The sequence below is a fragment of the Prionailurus viverrinus genome, unplaced genomic scaffold, assembly GCF_022837055.1.
Source record: "Prionailurus viverrinus isolate Anna unplaced genomic scaffold, UM_Priviv_1.0 scaffold_63, whole genome shotgun sequence".
Taxonomy (NCBI): Eukaryota; Metazoa; Chordata; class Mammalia; order Carnivora; family Felidae; genus Prionailurus; species Prionailurus viverrinus.
Genome location: NW_025927625.1, coordinates 479,294 through 497,207, shown reverse-complemented (window position 1 = coordinate 497,207; position 17,914 = coordinate 479,294). Strand labels below are relative to the sequence as shown.

The window sequence follows — 17,914 nt, the reverse complement described above, 5'->3', positions numbered from 1 at the left end:
ACCCTGCAGATCTCAAGTGCTCCTCCTGACGCTCAAAGGCCCTAAAGGGACTGACAGGCCACGAACCTCCGGGTCAGAGGGAGAGCCACAAGCTCGGACCCCAGACGCCACCGGCCGCCTCCGAGTGACCCTACGTGCGGGGTCTCCCGGTGGGTTAGGCTCCCCACGGCCTGGTAGGCTTTCCTGGGGAGGGCACTGCTCTCAGCGAGGGCAGAGCAGGGGAGCTCAGAGACGGAGGACCGAACCACCTCGCCCCGCCCCTCGCCCCGCCCCTCGCGGCTCCGCGGCGGCCCCACTGCGCAGGCGCGGACACAGGTGCGTGCCGTTTGAAAGTATGGCGCCTGCGGGTCCGTGGCTGGTGCTGTGTGAAGAGAAGATCCGGGAGAAGAGCGGCCTGGCGCCTCACCGCGACCTGTGTGCGTGGCGGTGACGGCGGGCAGGCTGGGGGCGCGAGCTTCCCGCCGCGGGGTCGGCGGACGGGGCCCGGCCAGAGACGCGGCACCCGGACCGCGTCTTCCTGAACCGTCGAAGGCGGGTGTGAGGTGGTGGGGAAAATGGGGTGGGAGCGAGGGGACCCGAGTGGGGGTGGGAGGCCCGAGTGGGGCCGGGGGGGCCGAGTGGGGCGCGGAGCCCGAGTGGGGTGGGGCCCGGAGTGGGACGGGGGGCCCCAGTGGGGTCGAGGGGGGCCGAGTGGGGCGAGGGGCCCGAGTGGAGGTGGGGCCCCGAGTGGGGCGGGGGACCCCACGGGGGTCGGGGGGGCCGAGTGGGGCGCGGGGCCCGAGTGGAGGTGGGCCCCGAGTGGGGCGGGGGACCCCACTGGGGTCGGGGAGGCCGAGTGGGGCGCGGAGCCCGAGTGGGGTGGGGCCCGGAGTGGGACGGGGGACCCCACTGGGGTCGGGGGGTCCGAGTGGGGCGCGGGGCCCGAGTGGGGCGGGGGACCCCAGTGGGGTTGGGAGGGGGCCGAGTGGGGCGCGGGACCCGAGTGGAGGTGGGGCCCCGAGTGGGGCGGGGGACCCCAGTGGGGTCGGGGGGGGGGGCCGAGTGGGGCGCGGGACCCGAGTGGGGCGGAGGACCCCAGTGGGGTCGGGGGGGGACCCAGTGGGGCGGGGGACCCCAGTGGGGTCGGGAGGGGCCCGAGTGGGGTGGGGTGCCCCAGTGGGATTGGGAGGCCAAGTGGGGCGCGGGACCCGAGTGGAGGTGGGGCCTCGAGTGGGGCGGGGGACCCCAGTGGGGTCGGGGGGGGGGCCGAGTGGAGCGCGGGGGCCGAGTGGAGCGCGGGGCCCGAGTGGGGTGGGGGGGCATTCTTTCACCCATAAATAAGGCGGTTCCAGGTTGGCTTTTAATAAAACCTTGAACCTGCGGTCTTCATTCCTGGGAAGACGTGCCCTGCGCCCCTGTTGCACAATTGTCCCCTGAGTTCTGGTCTCCCATCTCTCTGTGCTGCGGAGTTTTGTGTGTATATTCATGGGGGACATGGGTCGCTGGTTTTCTTTTTGTCCTGTTTTTCTCTGGTTTTGGCATCAAGGTAAAGCTGAGCACCTGAAATACGTTGGGAAGTGTTGCTTCCTCATGTGCATTCTAGAAGAGGTTGTGTAGATTTGGTGCTCTCTGAAACCATATATGCCTTGAAGTTGTTTTTTTGTTTGTTTGTTTCTTTCTTTCTGAGCGGGGGAGGGAGAGGGACAGAGGATCGGAAGCAGGCTCTGCACTGACAGCAGTGTGCCCCATAGGGGCTGGAGCTCACAAACCCCCAGCTCATGATCTGAGCCGCCCAGGCGCCCCTATATTTGAAGCTTTTAAATTATACATTCAGTTTCTCTGTCTGTTGTAAAACTATCCTTATTATCAGTTTCTTCTTGGGTGAGTTATGGTTGGGATTTGTAAAATTGATTGTTTTCTAGAAGTTGTTGAACTTAAGTGTGTAGAGTTTTTTACTCCCTTACCAGCCTCTTAAATGTTTTTGGGGTCTGTGGTGGTAACCCTTCTTCCATTCTTGATATTGGTCATTTCTGTCTTCGATTTTAGACTTGGTAAAGGTTTATCGATTGTATTAACCTTTTCAGTGAGTCAGCTTTTGGTTTGGTGGGTTTTTCTCCATTGTTTCCTAGTTTCAAATTTTATTGATTCTGTTCTTTATTATTTCCTTTTGTCTGCTCACTTTGCATTTAGTTTTCTCTTGTAGATTCTTGAGGTGAGAGTTTAGATTACTGATTTTATACTTTATAATTTAGTGACATAAGTTTTCCTCTAAGCACAGCTTTAGCTGCATTCACAAATTTTGTTATATGTTCATTTTCATTAAGTACAGTGCATTTTTAGGTTTTCCTGGAGACGACTTCTCTTTGACCTGTGGATTGCTTGGGGGTGTGTTTTCTCATTGTGTGTTTGGAGATTTTCCTTTTTTCCCCTTCTTTTATTGATTCTAGTGTGATTCCATTATGGTCAGAGTACATACTCTATGATTTTAATTCTTTTAAATTTGTTGAGGTTTGTTTTGGGTCCAGGATCTGGTTTATATTGGTGAATGTTCCAAGTGCACCTGAAAAGAAAGTTGTTGGGTGGAGTATTATGTGAATATCAATTAGACCCTGTTGGCTGATGATGAGGTTTAGTTCTTCTGTATCTTTGTTGATTTTCTGTCTAGTGATTGTATTAGTTACTGGGAGGGAAGTGTTGAAGTCCATAACCATAATTGTTGATTTCTCTGTTTCCCTTCATATGTTTTGACACTGTGCCTACATATTTAGGGTTTGAAGTGACCCTTGTAACATATGTGCTGTTGCTCTTTGTCCCTGATGATTTTCTTTGTTGAGGCATGTAGTGTAGCCACTGCAGCTTACTTTTGATTAGTGTTTTCAGGGCATATCTTTCCCCTCTATTTACTGTGTAATCTTTAAACTTATCTGTATCATTATTGAGGTTCTTATAGGCAGTTTATAGTTGGTTCATTTTTATTTACTCTGCCAATCTCTTTTTTCTAGTGTATTTAGACCATTTACATTTAATGGAATTGTTAATATAGGATAGTTGGAAGTATGCCATTTTATTATTTTCTGTTCTTTCCCTGTTCCTGCCTTCTGCCATTTGAGTATTTTTTTAGTGTTCCATTTTGACTTCTCTATTATATTTTTGAGCATATCGCTTTGTATACCTATTTTTAGTGGTTGCTCTATAAGTTACAATGTATTATGTAATTTAACACAGTCTCCTTGTGTGGACATTTTACCCCTTCCAGTGAAATGTAGAAACCTTACCCAATGTGTCCTTTGGTTTTATTATCCTTTATAATTTAGTGATCTTAAATATTTTCTTTGCATACCTTGAAAACCACATTAATCACTTTTTTCTTTTACAGTCATCCAAAATTGTAAATAACTCAGGAGGAAACATTTTTACTTACATGCTTACCTGTTTCATTATTCCTTCATTTCTGATGACCTAGGTTTTCTTCTTTTATCCTTCCTATTTATTTGAAGAGTTTTCTGTAGCAGTTGCCTTAGGGCAGGTGTACTCATGACAGATTCTCTCTGTGTTTCTTCATTTGAAAATATCTTTATTTCACTTCGGTACCTAAGATTGTTTTTGCTGGGTACAGGTTTCATGGTTGAAAGTTCTTTTCTTTCAGCACATGGAAAATGTGGCTCTCCTTCCTTCGGGCCTCCTTGGTTCTGAAGGATAATCACCTGCCTTGTGAGTTGTTTTTTCTCTATGGGTAATGCCTTTTCTTTCTGGCTGTTTTCAAGATGCTTTCATTGTTTTAATTTTTTTTAATGTTTGTTTATTTTTGAGAGGGACTGAGCGTGAGCAGGGGAGGGGCAGAGAGAGAGGGAGACACAGCTGTCAGCACAGAGCCTGATGTGGGGCTTGAACTCACAAACCACGAGATCATGACCTGAGCTGAAGTTGGACGCTTAACCAACTGAGCCACTCAGATGCCCCTCTTCCACTGTTTTTAGATTGTAGAAGTTTATTTCTGATGTATCTGGGCATGGCTTTTTTTTTTTTTTTTTTTGTCTTTATTCTGTTTGGGGTTTTCTCAGCTTCTTGAATATATAGCTTTATGTCTTTTGCCAAATTTGGTAAGTTTTCAGCCATTATTTCTGTAATTGCTAAACATTTTTCTTCTTAGTCATACTATCATTCTCTTCCTGGAAGTCTAATTGGGACTGCATGGGGACTCATGACAGGAATGTTAGGTTTCTTTTTCCATGGGCCCCTGAGGCTCTGTTCATTCATTCTTTCTTTCTCTTCTTTTTTAAGTCTCTTTTCTCTCTGCTGGTCAGATAGGACAATTTTGACCAGTCTATCTTTGCATTCTCTCTTTGAATATTTTCTTCTGTTATCTCCATGCTGTTACTGAGCTGCTTCTGTGTGGTACTTTTGTTTTGGTTATTGTATTTTATGTTTCTGAAATTCCTATTTTTTTCTTCTTTATATCTTATGGGTTTTTTTTTGCCAAGACCTCCTATCTTATCGTTTGTTTCAAGAGTGTTCATAATTGTTCATTAAAGTATTGCTTTAAAATTCTTGTTAAATAATTCTGTCCTGTCAGTGTTGGTGTTGATTGTTTTTCTATTTAAATTGAGATTTTTTTCAGGTTTTGGTCATTTTTTTCTTGTGTCATGGACATTTTAGGTTTTGGGTATTGGGGCTGATTTCAGGAGTCCTTCCTCCACCGCTGCCCCTTCCTGGTCCTTCTACCGTGGGCAGCAGGCTTATCCTTACTTTTCAGTCAGTGTCCATGGTGTCTGTGTGTCACCAGCTTCTTTGGCACTCATATTGGGACATATGGGAGACAAAAAGGACCCCAGACCAGCACAGGGCCCTCACTGCTGGACTGTTTTCTTGAGGTCCCTAAACAGTTGGCCTTCTGTTCCCCACCCTCCAGATTTGTCTGGTGCTTATTTCATGTATTGTTTTCCAGGCACTTAGGTGTAGTACCTGAGTAGGAGTAGGGTGAAATGGGTCTACTCTGTCTTGTCTGGAAATGGAAGCCCACAAATCAATTTTAAATTTAATTAAGATGTGTTTTAAAACATAATTCTTCCTGGGAAAGTACTGGTGTGCTCAGACCCAAACTGTCTTTTTTCTTTTTTTTTTTTTTTTTTCTTAACGTTTTATTTATTTTTGAGACAGAGAGAGACAGAGCATGAACGGGGGCGGGGCAGAGAGAGAGGGAGACACAGAATCGGAAGCAGGCTCCAGGCTCTGAGCCATCAGCCCAGAGCCCGACGCGGGGCTCGAACTCCCGGACCGCGAGATCGTGACCTGAGCTGAAGTCGGACGCTTAACCGACTGCGCCACCCAGGCGCCCCGCAAACTGTCTTTTTGATCACAGAAACTTATTTTTGTAGCAACGTTCATTTAATGGCTGCCATTCATTTAATGGCACGCAGAGGCATATGGTGCACAGAGCACACACTGTGCCCTTGCATGTAACTGGCAGGGAGTTGTCACGTTAGCTCACCATTGGTTTTTGAATTGTGATCCCTGCATGGGGGCTCCACAGGTGACAGAGTGAAGCAGCCACGAGTCAAAGTGGGGGCCCAGTTAGGAAGATATTCCTGGTGGGAGAGTGTCTGAGGGGAGAAGCAGGGGTGTGGGGAGCAGGGCATGCGTGGGCATGGAGGCATTTTGGAGATAAACGTGAGCTGGAAGCTTGCATGCATTTCTCCTGTAGTATCAGTACTCAGACTTGGAGTTACATTGTTCTTGTGACTTTTCAGATTCTGAGGTTGCTGTAGCTCATTCTTTTTTTTTTTTAATGTTTTTTTTTTTTTTTTGATGTTTATTTATTTTTGAGAGACAGACACAGACAGACAGACACAGAATCCGAAGCAGGCTCCAGGCTCTGGCCTGTCAGCACGGAGCCTGACTCGGGGCTCGAACTCACGGACCATGAGATCATGACCTGAGCTGAAGTCGGCCGCTTAACCGGCTGAGCCACCCAGGCGCCCCTGCTGTAGCTCATTCTTATTACAGTAATATATTTTCACTGAAAAGGAAGGTGAAAATCTCATGATTTTTCTTTTTTTTTTTTTTTTTTAATTTTTTTTTCAACGTTTATTTATGATTTTTCTATTCTTAGCTGAACTTCGGTCATTATCTATTCCTGGAACTTACCAAGAAAAGATTACTCACCTAGGAAATTCTTTGATGAACTTAACTGGCCTAAAATCTTTAGACCTCTCACGCAACTCCTTGGTGAGTCTAGAGGTAAGTTTTAGGTTTTTTTCTTGAAAGAAATTTTATTGCTGTCAGTAGCAGTGGAAAGTACATTTATAGTAACAATGCAGTATGTTTTATAACTTTGCTTATAATGTATGTAGACCATACACTTAACAACGGTTGCAATATTGCGTTGTTTTTCTTGTGTTCGTTATGAGCTGTAGATTTCATACACATCTCATTACACCTTTAAACTACTTTGACAACTGAAACTCATATCTCTGATGAAGACGGCTGTATCTTTAGAGGCAAGAAAATAAGGCCCGAAAGACTAGTGTTTGTGGGCTGGTCACTGTCCACCCCTGTCTCAGCTGTGTTTTTTTCCATCCACATTCTGCACTTCACATCTGGCCTCAGACCCTTAAGTGGCAGTGCCGTGTGTACAGGGCATCCTGGGAAGCCCTTGGTCCTGGTGAGGGAGTGAGAAATCACCCAGGTGGTGGCAGGGGGGGGGATTGTGTAAACACTGCCCACGACTTCCTGGAGAGGAGGCTTCTGCCTCACGTTATAGAGAGCGCTTGGAGCCTGGTCGGCGTCACCCGGGAGTTTCAGTCCAGGGCACACCCAGGGCTAGCCCCTTGTTCAACCTCCCCGGGCTGTTTTCTAATCTGTAGAATTGGAGCAGTAACAGTTCTTAGTGTGTGGGGTTGTGTGCGGATTGAATGAAGTTGTGAGAACTCCGCAGATACGGGCCGTCCTCCGCGGTCTGCGCTGCTGCAGACGTGGCATCCCGAACCTGCACGGCACGGAGCGCCTTCCGTCTTTGTGCTCCTGGCAGTGGCATGTGGTCGCTCGCGGGTGCCTCTGTTAGGTTGGTGTTGGTTCGTATTGATGGCCCGTCTCGCTGTTTATTTTTCAAAGCATAAACTAATGCTGCATTCTGCCCCGTTGGCAGGGCATTCAGTACCTGACTGCGCTGGAAAGCCTCAGTCTCTACTACAACTGCATCTCCTCGTTAGCCGAAGTGCTTCAGCTCCATGCCTTGACGGAGCTTACAGATGTGGACTTCCGGCTGAACCCTGTGGTGAAGAACGAGTCCGATTACCGCCTTTTTGTCGTGCACATGCTCCCGAAGCTCAGGCAGCTGGGTAGGCACCACAGCTGAGCTCACACCCTTGCTCGTGGGAGCCCTAATAGGTGTTCTGTGCTCTCAGAAGTTGACTTTCTACTCCCCTGGTGGAGTCCCTGTGTCTCCCAGCGTGAGTCTTGTGGGAGCGCTGCCTGGGGGGATGGCCAGGAACTCTGGCCACAGACACCTGCCGGGGGGGCCATGAGCAGAGGTGTGGGCCAGGCTGCTCTGTCCCTTTCTGGCCCTCCACTTTCTAGGTGATTGGCTTGGACGTGTTCTCTGAACATCCAGTGCCATTTCTGTGCGTAACTCCCTGAGCTTCATCTCAGGCTTAGCCAGGTGGTTGGATTTTACCTTGTTTCACATCTGCCTAGAAGGTTGTAGGAAGAGAGGTTCATGTGCCCTCCCCGCCCCCAGGTGATAGCGATGGGAGAGTGTGAGGTCCTGTTGGCAGGTGTAGCTACCCACTGGCTTAGTAGCCCATGTCCCTAAAAGAAACAGATCTTTGTGTCAGGCTTGCAGGCAGAGCTCCCAGGGTGCCCAGTGGCCGTACCAGCTGGGAGGTTCATGCTTGGGGAAGCCATCCATAGCGGCACCTTCCCACCCACCTGCCTGGCTACCAGGAGTTGTCTTTGCCATGAGCGTTCTCACCGGTGGCACTGCTGATGCTCCCCGTGTTGCACCTCCAGTGAGAGATCTGGAGTGTGAGCACCAGGGCACGCGGAGCATGAAGAAGAAGGAGCCTTGTGTGCTCAATCCTCCTCCTCCATGAAGGGAGCTAAGTGCTGGGTATTGGGGGTGTGGGAATGTCTGCTTGAAGGGCAGTGTTGTTCGGTGTCCCCAGTGATGACAGTGCATCCTCAATCCTGAGGGCCAGTGCACTGCTTGGTGAGGCTGAGGGGCGGTTGGGGTGTGCCTCCATTAAATGCTCTTTGGGAGGCAGCTTTGGAATTTAACCATTTGTGACGTTAGTTCTGTGGTAGGATGTGTGAAAAGTTGCACAGCATTGACTTTTAGTATTGGGAACCATCTGACTCTCAGGTTTTCTGGGGGAAGACCCAGCAGGAACAAGTGAGCAGAGGCCTTCTGGGGCTCAGGGCTCATGTGTGGGGACAGTTGAAACTCCGGATCTGAGGATGCACACCCTAGGCCCAGACACACAGCCACCACATTCACTCTTCAGCATGTTCAGGATTCTCATCCACGGAGACATCTCAGGTGTGCTCAGTGTGGTTCCAGAACCTCATCCAGCACCGAGAACATGCATAGAAAGGAGGTAGACGTGCCGAGAAAGACGTGCCTGTGTGTCAACTTGCATGTGTATTTCTTTTCCCACGGGCAGCAGCCGGCCTCCACAGTAGTGTCTGAGGAGTAGCTTTGCGGGAGGAGGCCGACCCTCTTGAATCGGTATTTGTCATCTGGGAAACCAAGTGTAGCCACCAGAGCCCAGCATTCCTTTACTGGGTCTACCCAGTACTTAACAGGGGATGCTTGTGGCAGGACTGGCCCCAGGGGATGGAAGGTCCCTGAGCCAGGGGTGGCAGTGCTGGTCCCGTGCAGTGTGCTGCAGGGTGGGTGACGGGGGCACCTTCATTCCCAAGGGAAGGGTGATGTGCTTCAAGGCTGCTAGGAGGTGCCCCTGTGGGGCTGGGTCGTTGAGGGCCTGTCACCTGCTTCTTGGTGGTGTTTGCTAGTTCTCTGGCATCTTCTCCCTAGATGATCGTCCCGTGAGAGAGAGTGAGCGGAAAGCATCCCAGTTGCATTTTGCATCAGAGGAATCACTGGACTCAAAGCAGAACTTCCCAGCTGTTTTAAGAGTTGGAAGGTATGAACAGAAGTGGTATTTGAACATTGAGAGAGCTGTTCAGACTTGCCTGTTGATAGAATGTTTACCTAAAAGATAGGAGCTTCTTTGTGTGCTGATTGCCACTTCAAGGGCAGACGTGCAAAGGAGGAAAGAAGAAATGCTCAGGTACCAACGGGGGCTCAAGGAAATGGTGGTGGGACGGGGGATTTCTCCCCCTGTTGTCCACGTTTTCCATATTTATTTTATAATATTAAAATGTTTATTAAAGTAGTAACATGTAGGGGCGCATGGGTGGCTCAGTCGGTTGAGCATCCAACTTCGACTTGGGTCATGATCTCATGGTTTGTGGGTTCGAGCCCCACGTCGGGCTCTGTGCTGACAGCTCAGAGCCTGGAGCCTGGTTTGGATTCTCTTTCTCCCTCTGTCTCTTTCTCTGCCTGTTCCCCACTTGTGCTCTGTCTCTCCCTCAAAAATAGATTAAAAAATGTAAAAAATAAACAAATAAATAAATAATTAAAAAAAAAATAAAGTAGTAACATGTAAAGTCAAGTAGCGATAGGAAGTCACAGCATCTTGTCTACTCCTTGGCCTGTCCCTCAGAGGCAGCCACTGCTTACTTTCGTGGTTGTTTCCTGCTTGAGTTACTTTCTCATCTCCAGACAGTACAAACACGCCACCTTTTATGCATGTGAGCGCTTTAAGCGGTAGCTGACTGCTGACTGTCACAGCCCCTTCCTCCCCAACCCCAGTGCTCACGGCCTGTGGAGTACGATCCTTCCCAAGTTCTCTGTGGTCAGTGCTGGCGGTGCCGTATGTAGTTGTGCCGTGGGAGTGGAATCCTATGCCTGCCCGTGCCCCACATCTGTGCCACCTCCCCGCGTCTGCATCGCTGTGTTTAATGTACACTGTGATGGTTGGTAGTATTTAAATGTGTCCTGAGACCATAAAATGTCTTCGTGGTTTGTGGGTTGATTGTTTTTTAAAAATTTTTTTAATGTCTCTTTATTTTTGAGAGAGAGAGAAACAGAGTGTAAGCAGGGGAGGGGCAGAGAGAAAGGGAGACACAGAATCCAGAGCAGGCTCCAGGCTCTGAGCCATCAGCACAGAGCCCGACGTGGGGCTCGAACCTACAAACCACGAGATCGTGACCTGAGCTGAAGTCAGACTCCCGACTGAGCCACCCAGGCACCCCTGTGGGTTGATTTTAAAGGGCAAAAATCAATACACTATGTTTACATTGCTTATAATGTGCTAGAAATTACATGATCTTGTACACCATTTTGTTTTGTCTGAAGCTTTTAATGGTTTTCTTTTTCTTGCATTATATGCTTTAGCTCATCCCTAAATTCCTGTAATGTAGGGGTTACCAATTCTTTTTTGAAAAGGGCCGGAGAGTGAATATTTTTGGTTCTGTGGACCGACCGTATGATCTCTTCCTCAACTTTTGAACTCTGCCTTTGTAGCATGAAAGCAGCTATAGGCAATATTTAAATGAATGACTGTGTTCCAGTAAAACTTTATTTACAAAAATAGGCAATGGGCTAGATTTGACCTTGTGGGCCATATTTTGCCAGTTTCTGTTCTGATTTCTCAAGATCGATTCCAGATCCTTGGGGTCTCCTGTTCCCTCAGATACCTACACTGTCGCCATCTTCTCCTCACTTCCCCATTAAAACTAGATTAATTACTGTGTAGACAGCTGCTCCCAGTACCCTGTGCAGTGGTCTGGATGTTTGTGCCCCCCCCCCCCCCCCCCAATTCATGTGTTGATATCCTAACCCCTAGATGACTGTGTTAGGAGGTAGGGCCTCTGAGAGGTGATTAAGTCATAAAGATGGAGACTCATGAATGGGTCTGGTGGCTGTTACAAAAAGAGTTTCCTAGCCCCTTTGTCCATGTGAGATTAGGAGTCCGGTAGTGTCAGACCTCTAACTTTGTTCTCCTTCAGTATTTTGTTCGTTTTCCTGGGTCTCTTGCTTTTCTGTGTAAACTATCGGTTTGTTGAGATTTTGACTGGGATTGCAGTGAATCTGTAGATTGAGCTGGGGAGAGCTGACACCTTGACAATATTGAGTCTTCCTCTCTGTGAGCATAGAATGTCCATTCATTTAGTTCTTTGATTTCATTTATCAGAGGTTTGTAGCTTTCCTCAAACAGATCTTGTACATGTTTTGTTAGATTATATTTGATATGTCATTTTTTTGATGCTATTGTAAATGGCACTGCCTTTTTTTCATTTCAAATTCCAGTTGTTCATTACTGGTATGTAGTAAGTGGTTGACTTTTGTATATTAACCTTATGCATTAGTTTCCTAGAGCTGATGTAAAAGTACCACAAACGGGGTGGCTTAAAATAACAGAAATTTGTTGTCTCACAGTTGTTAAGGGTAGAAGTCTGAAATCAAGGTGTTGGTGACTTGATTCTTTGTGGAGGCTGTAAGGGAGAATCTATCCCATGATTCTGGTGGTTCTTCTGGCTTCTGATGGTTTGCTGGAAATCTTTGGTGTTCCTTGTCTTGCAGATGTATCTCTCCAGTCCTCTTTATATGGCTCTTCTCCCTGTGTCTTTTCATGTAATCTCCCCTTTTGCATGTTTGTTTCTGTGTCCCAGTTTCCCCAAAAGATACCATTCGGGTTGGATTAGGGCCCACCCCAATCTCCTATTAACTTGATTACCTCTGTAAAGACCCCATTTCCAAATAAAGTCATGTTCTGAGGTATAGGGTATTGGGACTTCATATCTTTTGGCGGCGGGGCGGGGGGCGGCAGGGAATACAGTGCAACTTATAACTCCTTGTATTTTGCAGCCTTGCTATATAACCACTTGTTAGATCCAGGAGGTTTTTTCCTTTCTTGTTTTTGGTTGATTCTTTGGGATTTTCTATAGACAATCATGTATCTGTGAACAGAGACAACTTTATCTCTTCCTTCTCAATCTGTGTATATTTTATTTCCTTTTCTTATTGCATTAGTGGGACTTCCAATATGATGTTTAAAAGAAGGAATGAGAGGGGACACCTTTCCTTGTCCTGATCTTAGCAAAGAAGCATCTAGTTTCTCACCATTGAGGGGGATGTTAGCTGCAGGTTTTTGTAGATGTTCTTTATCCAGTTGAGGAGTTCCCCTCTACTTGTAGTTTGCTCATCATTTTCATCAGGAATGGGTGTGGGTTTTGTCAAATGCTTTTTCTGTATCTATTGATATGAGCATATGAGTTTTCTTTTTTAGTGTGTTGATGTGATGATTGCATTAATTTTCAAATGTTGACCTAGCCTTGCATATCTGGAATAAATCCCACTTGGTTGTGGTGAGTTAATTTTTTTTATACATTGTTGGATACAGTTTGCTAATATTTTGTTGAGGATTTTTGCATCTGTATTCATGAGAGATATTGGTCTATAGTTTTCTTGCATATTAAAATAAGGCTGGCCACATAGAATAAGTTAGGAAGTATTCTGTCTGCATCTGTCTTCTGGAAGAGATTATAGAGAATTGCTATAGTTTTTTTTCTTTAAATATTTGGTGGAATTCACCAGTGAACCCATCTGAACCTAGTTTCAGAGGACTATTAATTATTGATTTTGTGTCTTTAATATATATGTCCATTCAGGTTATCCATTTCTCCTTGTGTGAATTTTGTTAGATTAGTACATTTCCAGGAACTGGTCTGATTAGATTACCAAATTTGTGGGTGTAGAGTTCTTCATAGTATTCCTTTATTATCCTTTTGATGTCCATGGGATCTGTCATTGTGACCCCTCTTTCACTTCTGACGTTAGTAATTTGTCTCTCTTTTTTTTTTTCTTAATTAACCTGGTATTGAGGTTTTTCAATTTTATTGATCTCTTTGAAGAACTAACTTTTGGTTTTTGTTGATTTTTCTGTATTGATTTCCTGTTTTCAGTATCACTGATTTCTGCTCTGATTTTTATTATTTCTTTTCTTCTGCTTTCTTTGGATTTAATTGGCTCTTTGTCTAATTTCCTAAGGTGGAAGGTTAGATTATTGATTTTAGATTTTACTATTTTTCTAATATATGCATTCAATGCTGTGAATTTCATTCTAAGTATTGCTTTCACTGCATCCCACAAATTTTGATAAGGTGTATTTTCATTGAATTCGAAATATTTTTAAATTTCTCTGGAGATTTCTTTTTTGACTCATGTCATACATTATTTAGGAGTTTGCTCTTTATTATGTTTTTTTAAATATTTATTTTTGAGAGAGCGAGAGAGATCGATTGCATGCAGGGGAGGGGCAGAGAGAGGGAAGACAGAGAATCCCAAGCAGGCTCCATGCTGTCAGTGCAGAGCCTGGCACAGAGCTCGAACTCATGAACTGTGAGATCATGACCTGAGCTGAAATCAAGAGTTGGACACTTAACTGGCTGAGCTATCCAGGCGCCCCAGGAATTTACTCTTTAATCTCCCAAGTATTTAGGATTTTCCATTTTTCTTTCTGTTATCAATTACTGGTAGTCTGAGAGCAGATACTCTGAATTCTCCTCTTTTAAATTTGTGAAGATTTGTTTTATGGCTCACAGTGTGATTTATCTAAGTTGAATAGAAGCTTGAGAAGAATGTGTAATTCTGCTATTGTTGGATGACGTGGTCTATAGACGTCAGTATATCCAGTTGATTGATGGTACTGTTGACTTCAGCCGTGTCCTTACTGATTTTCTGCCTGCCAGGTCTGTCCATTTCTGATACAGGAGTGCTGGAGTCTCCGGCTGTGGTCGTGGACTCATCCATTTCTCCTTGTAGTTCTGTCAGTTTTAGTCTCATGTATTTTGATGCTCTGTTGTTAGGTGTATACAGGTTAAGGGCTTTAAATTCCTCTTGTAGAATTGATCCCTTATCTTTATGTAATGCCCCTTGTATCCCTGTAACTTTCCTTGCTTTGACGTCAGCTCCATCCGAAATTAATGTAGCTGTTCGTGCATTCTCTCTAGTAGCATCAGGATGATGTATTTGTCATTGTCATTGTCCCTTCACTTTTGATCCATATATGCCTTTATATTTAAAATGGGTTTCTTGTAGACAGCATATAGTTGGATCTTGTTTTTTGATCCTTGTTGAATCTCTCTTAATTGGAACGTTTAGACCATTGATGTTTAAAGTGGTTATTGATACAGTTGGATTCATATCTACCATATTCATTCCTGTTTTCTCTGTTCCTGTTCTGCTTTGTTTCTTCCTTTTGTGCTTCTAAACAAGCATGTTACACGATTCTATTTTCTCTCCTTTGTTAGCATCTCAGTTATATTTTTGCTTTTTTAGTGGTTGCCCTAGAGTATGAAGTAGACCTTTACAGCTAGTCCAAGTCCTCTTTCAAGTAACACTGCACTGCTTCCCAGGCAGTGGAAATACCTCATACTAACAAAACATTCTTAACTCCACCCTCCTGTCCCTTGTATCGGTGCCATCATTGATTTCATTGATGAATAAGCTATAACTGCATGTAATACGTGGGCGTCCATAATCAGATACTACATTGTTGCTGGTACTTCAGACTTTCATCTGTTAGATCAGTCCTCTTCCTTTCTTTTTTTTTAATGCTTATTTATTTTTGAGAGAGGGAGGGAGAGAAAGAGAGCGTGAGTTGGGGAGGGGCAGAGAGAAAAGGAGACACAGAATCTGAAACAGCCTCCAGGCTCTGAGCTGTCAGCACAGAGCCCAACATGGGGCTCGAACCCACGGACCATGAGATCATGACCTGAGCCAAAGTCGGATGCTCAACCGACTGAGCCACCCAGGTGCCCCAGTGCCCTTCCTTTCTATGTAGATCTGAGCTTCTGACCTGCATCATTCTTTTCTCTAAAGAACTTCTTCTAACATTTCTCACAAGGTAAGTCTACTGGCAACACATTGCAGTTTCTGTTTATCTGAGGAAGTCTTTATTTCTCCTCCACTTTTGAAGGATAATCTTGCAGGTTACCAAATTCTGGGGTGGTAGCTTTTTCTCTCAACAGTTGAAATGCTTCACTCTTTTGCTGCTTGTGTGGTGTCTGAGGAGAAGCCAGATGTAATTCCTATATTTCTTGCTCTATACATAAAGTGTTTTTCCCTTTGCCTTATTTCAGCCTTTTTTTACGTTTTCTTTGATTTTTTTTTTTTCCAGTTTGAATACGATATTCCTTGATGTAAATTTTTGGTTGTTTACTCTGCCAGTGTTCTCTGAGCTTCCTGGATCTGTGGTTTGGTGTCTGACATTAATTTACAGAAATTTTCAGGCTTTAAATATTTTCTCTGTTCCTTTTTTCTCTTCTCTTTCTGATGTTCTCAAGAAGCATGTGTTACACCTTTTGTGGTTTGTCCCTCATTTCTTGAGTATTCTCTTCTGGGTTTTTTCAGGGTTTTTTCAATCTTTTTCTTTGTTTTTCAGTTTTGGAGGATTCTTTTGAGCTATCCTTGGGCTCAGACACTCTTCCCTTGGCTGTGTCCAGACTTCTGATGAGCCCATCAGAGGCTTCTTCATTTCTCTTCTTTGATCTCTAGTATGTCTTTTTGATTCTTAGAGAATTTCCAGCTCTCTGCTTAAATTTCCCACATGTTCTTGTATATTGTCTGCTTTCTTCATTAGACCTCAGTATTATTACTTGTAGCTGTTTTAAAGCCTAGTCTGGTAATGTCAGCAATTCTGCTATATCAGTTCTAATGCTTACTCTTCTTTTTCAAGATTATTTGGCCATTTGGCGTCCCTTGAGGTCCCAGATGCATTTTATGATGTGTGTTTTCCATTTCTGCAAAAAACGTCATTGGGATTTTGATAGGGATTGCACTGGTTCTGTAGGTTGCTCTGGGGACTAGTGACATTTTAACAATGTTAAATCTTCCAGTCCATGAAGATGGGGTGTCTTTCCACTTATTTATGTCTTTAATTTTTTCCAGCAATATTCTGTAGCTTACCTAGTCCTTGACCATCTAGAGACTGAACTCTTATGGCGTTTAGAGCTCAGAGGGTCTTATAGGTGACCTAGTGGAACCTTGTGATCCATGGGTGACGTGGAGACCCCCAAGGCAGAAGTGTGTCAGGTGTCAGGTTTCTGTGGGCAGACCAGAAAAAGAACCCAAGACCCCTTCCCTCTGCAGTGAGCTGGAAAACTCTCAGAAAATAGTGAACAGTATTGACTTCTTAAAGTATGATCAGATATCACAGAGTCAGTGTTCATAGTAGGTGATTATTATCTTGAAGAGATTTCATAAGCTGCCTTGTTGGAAATGAATTCCCTTCATGTGTGTTCACCTTCATGTGCGGGGGGGCCACCATTGGTAGGATGTCGTATCTAAAACACCTCATATTCAGTCAGTGTGGAGAGGTTTTCACTTAATGTAAAAATAGAAATTTCAAACACCATTCGCTTTAACTTTCTTGATCAAATGCATCACATCATGGATATGCTAGGAGGAGAACACACTAGGGGATTTCAGAACAGGAGCTTTCTGGAACTTTCATTCTTGAACAGACCTGACTGGGATGTTGGGATGCATGGAGACATCACATGACCTTCTTTTCATCACCCAGCGTCCTGGGGAAGCACCCAGAGCCATTTTCTTCAGTGCACCAGCTCCTCCCCGGAGACCTTGTGGCCCCGCTGATAGAGCACCCATCTTCCTTCACAGGGTCTGCGTGGGCTGGAGCATGATGCTGGCTTGAACGACAGCACTGAGTTTGCTTTTCCTTGCAGACCACGCCACTCTAGGGCCACGTGCGCTGATCCCTCGGCCAAGAAATGCTTGGTAATGGACGCAGATGATGAGGCGGTCCTGAACCTCATTGCTGAGTGCGAGTGGGACTTGAGCAACCCTCCCAGGAGCACAAGCTCCAGCCAGAGGGGGCGAGAGGCCAACCTCCCTAGTTCCCAAGGTAGGCTGCTACTCTACCACCAAGGCCCAGTGGGCCAGCGTGTTGCGGGGTTCTGGTAATTACTGGCTTCCAGACACACAGTTGTGCTTTCTAGAAAACTCACCTTTAAGTACAGAATCTTCATGAAGGCTTTGTGAACTTGTAAATACCAGTAGTTTGGATTATAGACTTGTGACAGGAAATATCAGTATAATTGAGCGTATAGTTCTACGGCGTGGTTGTGGAAATTGTGTCCTTCCTCAGATCGACTTCAACTACACAGGAGACCCAAAAGGTCAAAGTAGACAGGAGGGTTAAGTGTCCTGTGGCTGGTGAGACTACTGTCCGTCTGTACCATGAGTGGGTGTTCCCTTAGCTTAGGAGACACTGAGCGTTCAGGCTGCCAGGTTCAGAACTTTAGACCGGACGAGGATGTTGTGAAGTCTTTATAGCATGTGAGTTTCTTCAGGGGCTTTGCTCAGGGCCTCTGTTTTCCACCAGGGCTTGTGTCCGTGCTGTGGCTCTGCTTCTTCTCCTGTTAGGAGTTTCTGAGAGCTTTTCACGAAGACGGCAATAGGTTGAGGCATCAGTTGGGGCTGAAACCCCAGGACTCACCTGCTGGTGCGAGGACATCTGCCCATTGGGTGTCCTCGCCGGCTCCGTGTTGTCAGTCTTGTCAGTTCCGGCTCCTCAGGCAGCGCGGTGGTGTTCCTTATGGTTCTAACACGTGCTTTCCTGAGGACTCTGATGGGCAGGTTTTCAGGGCCACTTGTCTGCTGAGACACTTCTGTTCAAGCCTCTTCCCCTCCCATTTTTCGCTTCTTAGTGCCAGGTCATAAGAGCTCGTTCTCTGCGGCTTTTTTCGTACAAGCCCTTTCTCAGATGCAGGCACCACAGACCTCTCCTGTTCTGTGGCTTGCCGTTTCTTTGCCTAACGTGCTTGGAAGAGCAGAAGTTCTCAGTGT

General features: G+C 45.9%; 1 protein-coding gene across 4 annotated transcripts in view; it reads left to right on the top strand.

Moving 5' to 3' along the window:
* Window positions 1–311: 311 nt before the first annotated feature.
* Window positions 312–17,914, top strand: part of CEP72 (centrosomal protein 72) — a 43,412-nt gene continuing 25,809 nt past the window's right edge. For 2 of the 4 annotated variants that reach the window (XM_047848477.1, XM_047848474.1), the window contains exons 1-5: window positions 312–416; window positions 6,089–6,216; window positions 7,124–7,316; window positions 9,014–9,122; window positions 16,792–16,970. In XM_047848477.1, coding sequence (XP_047704433.1) covers window positions 335–416; window positions 6,089–6,216; window positions 7,124–7,316; window positions 9,014–9,122; window positions 16,792–16,970 — 691 coding nt within the window. In that variant the 5' untranslated portion in view covers window positions 312–334. Of the gene's footprint in view, window positions 417–436; window positions 543–6,088; window positions 6,217–7,123; window positions 7,317–9,013; window positions 9,123–16,791; window positions 16,971–17,914 lie in introns of those variants that run through there. The other 2 variants (XM_047848475.1, XM_047848478.1) reach the window with 2 other exon arrangements.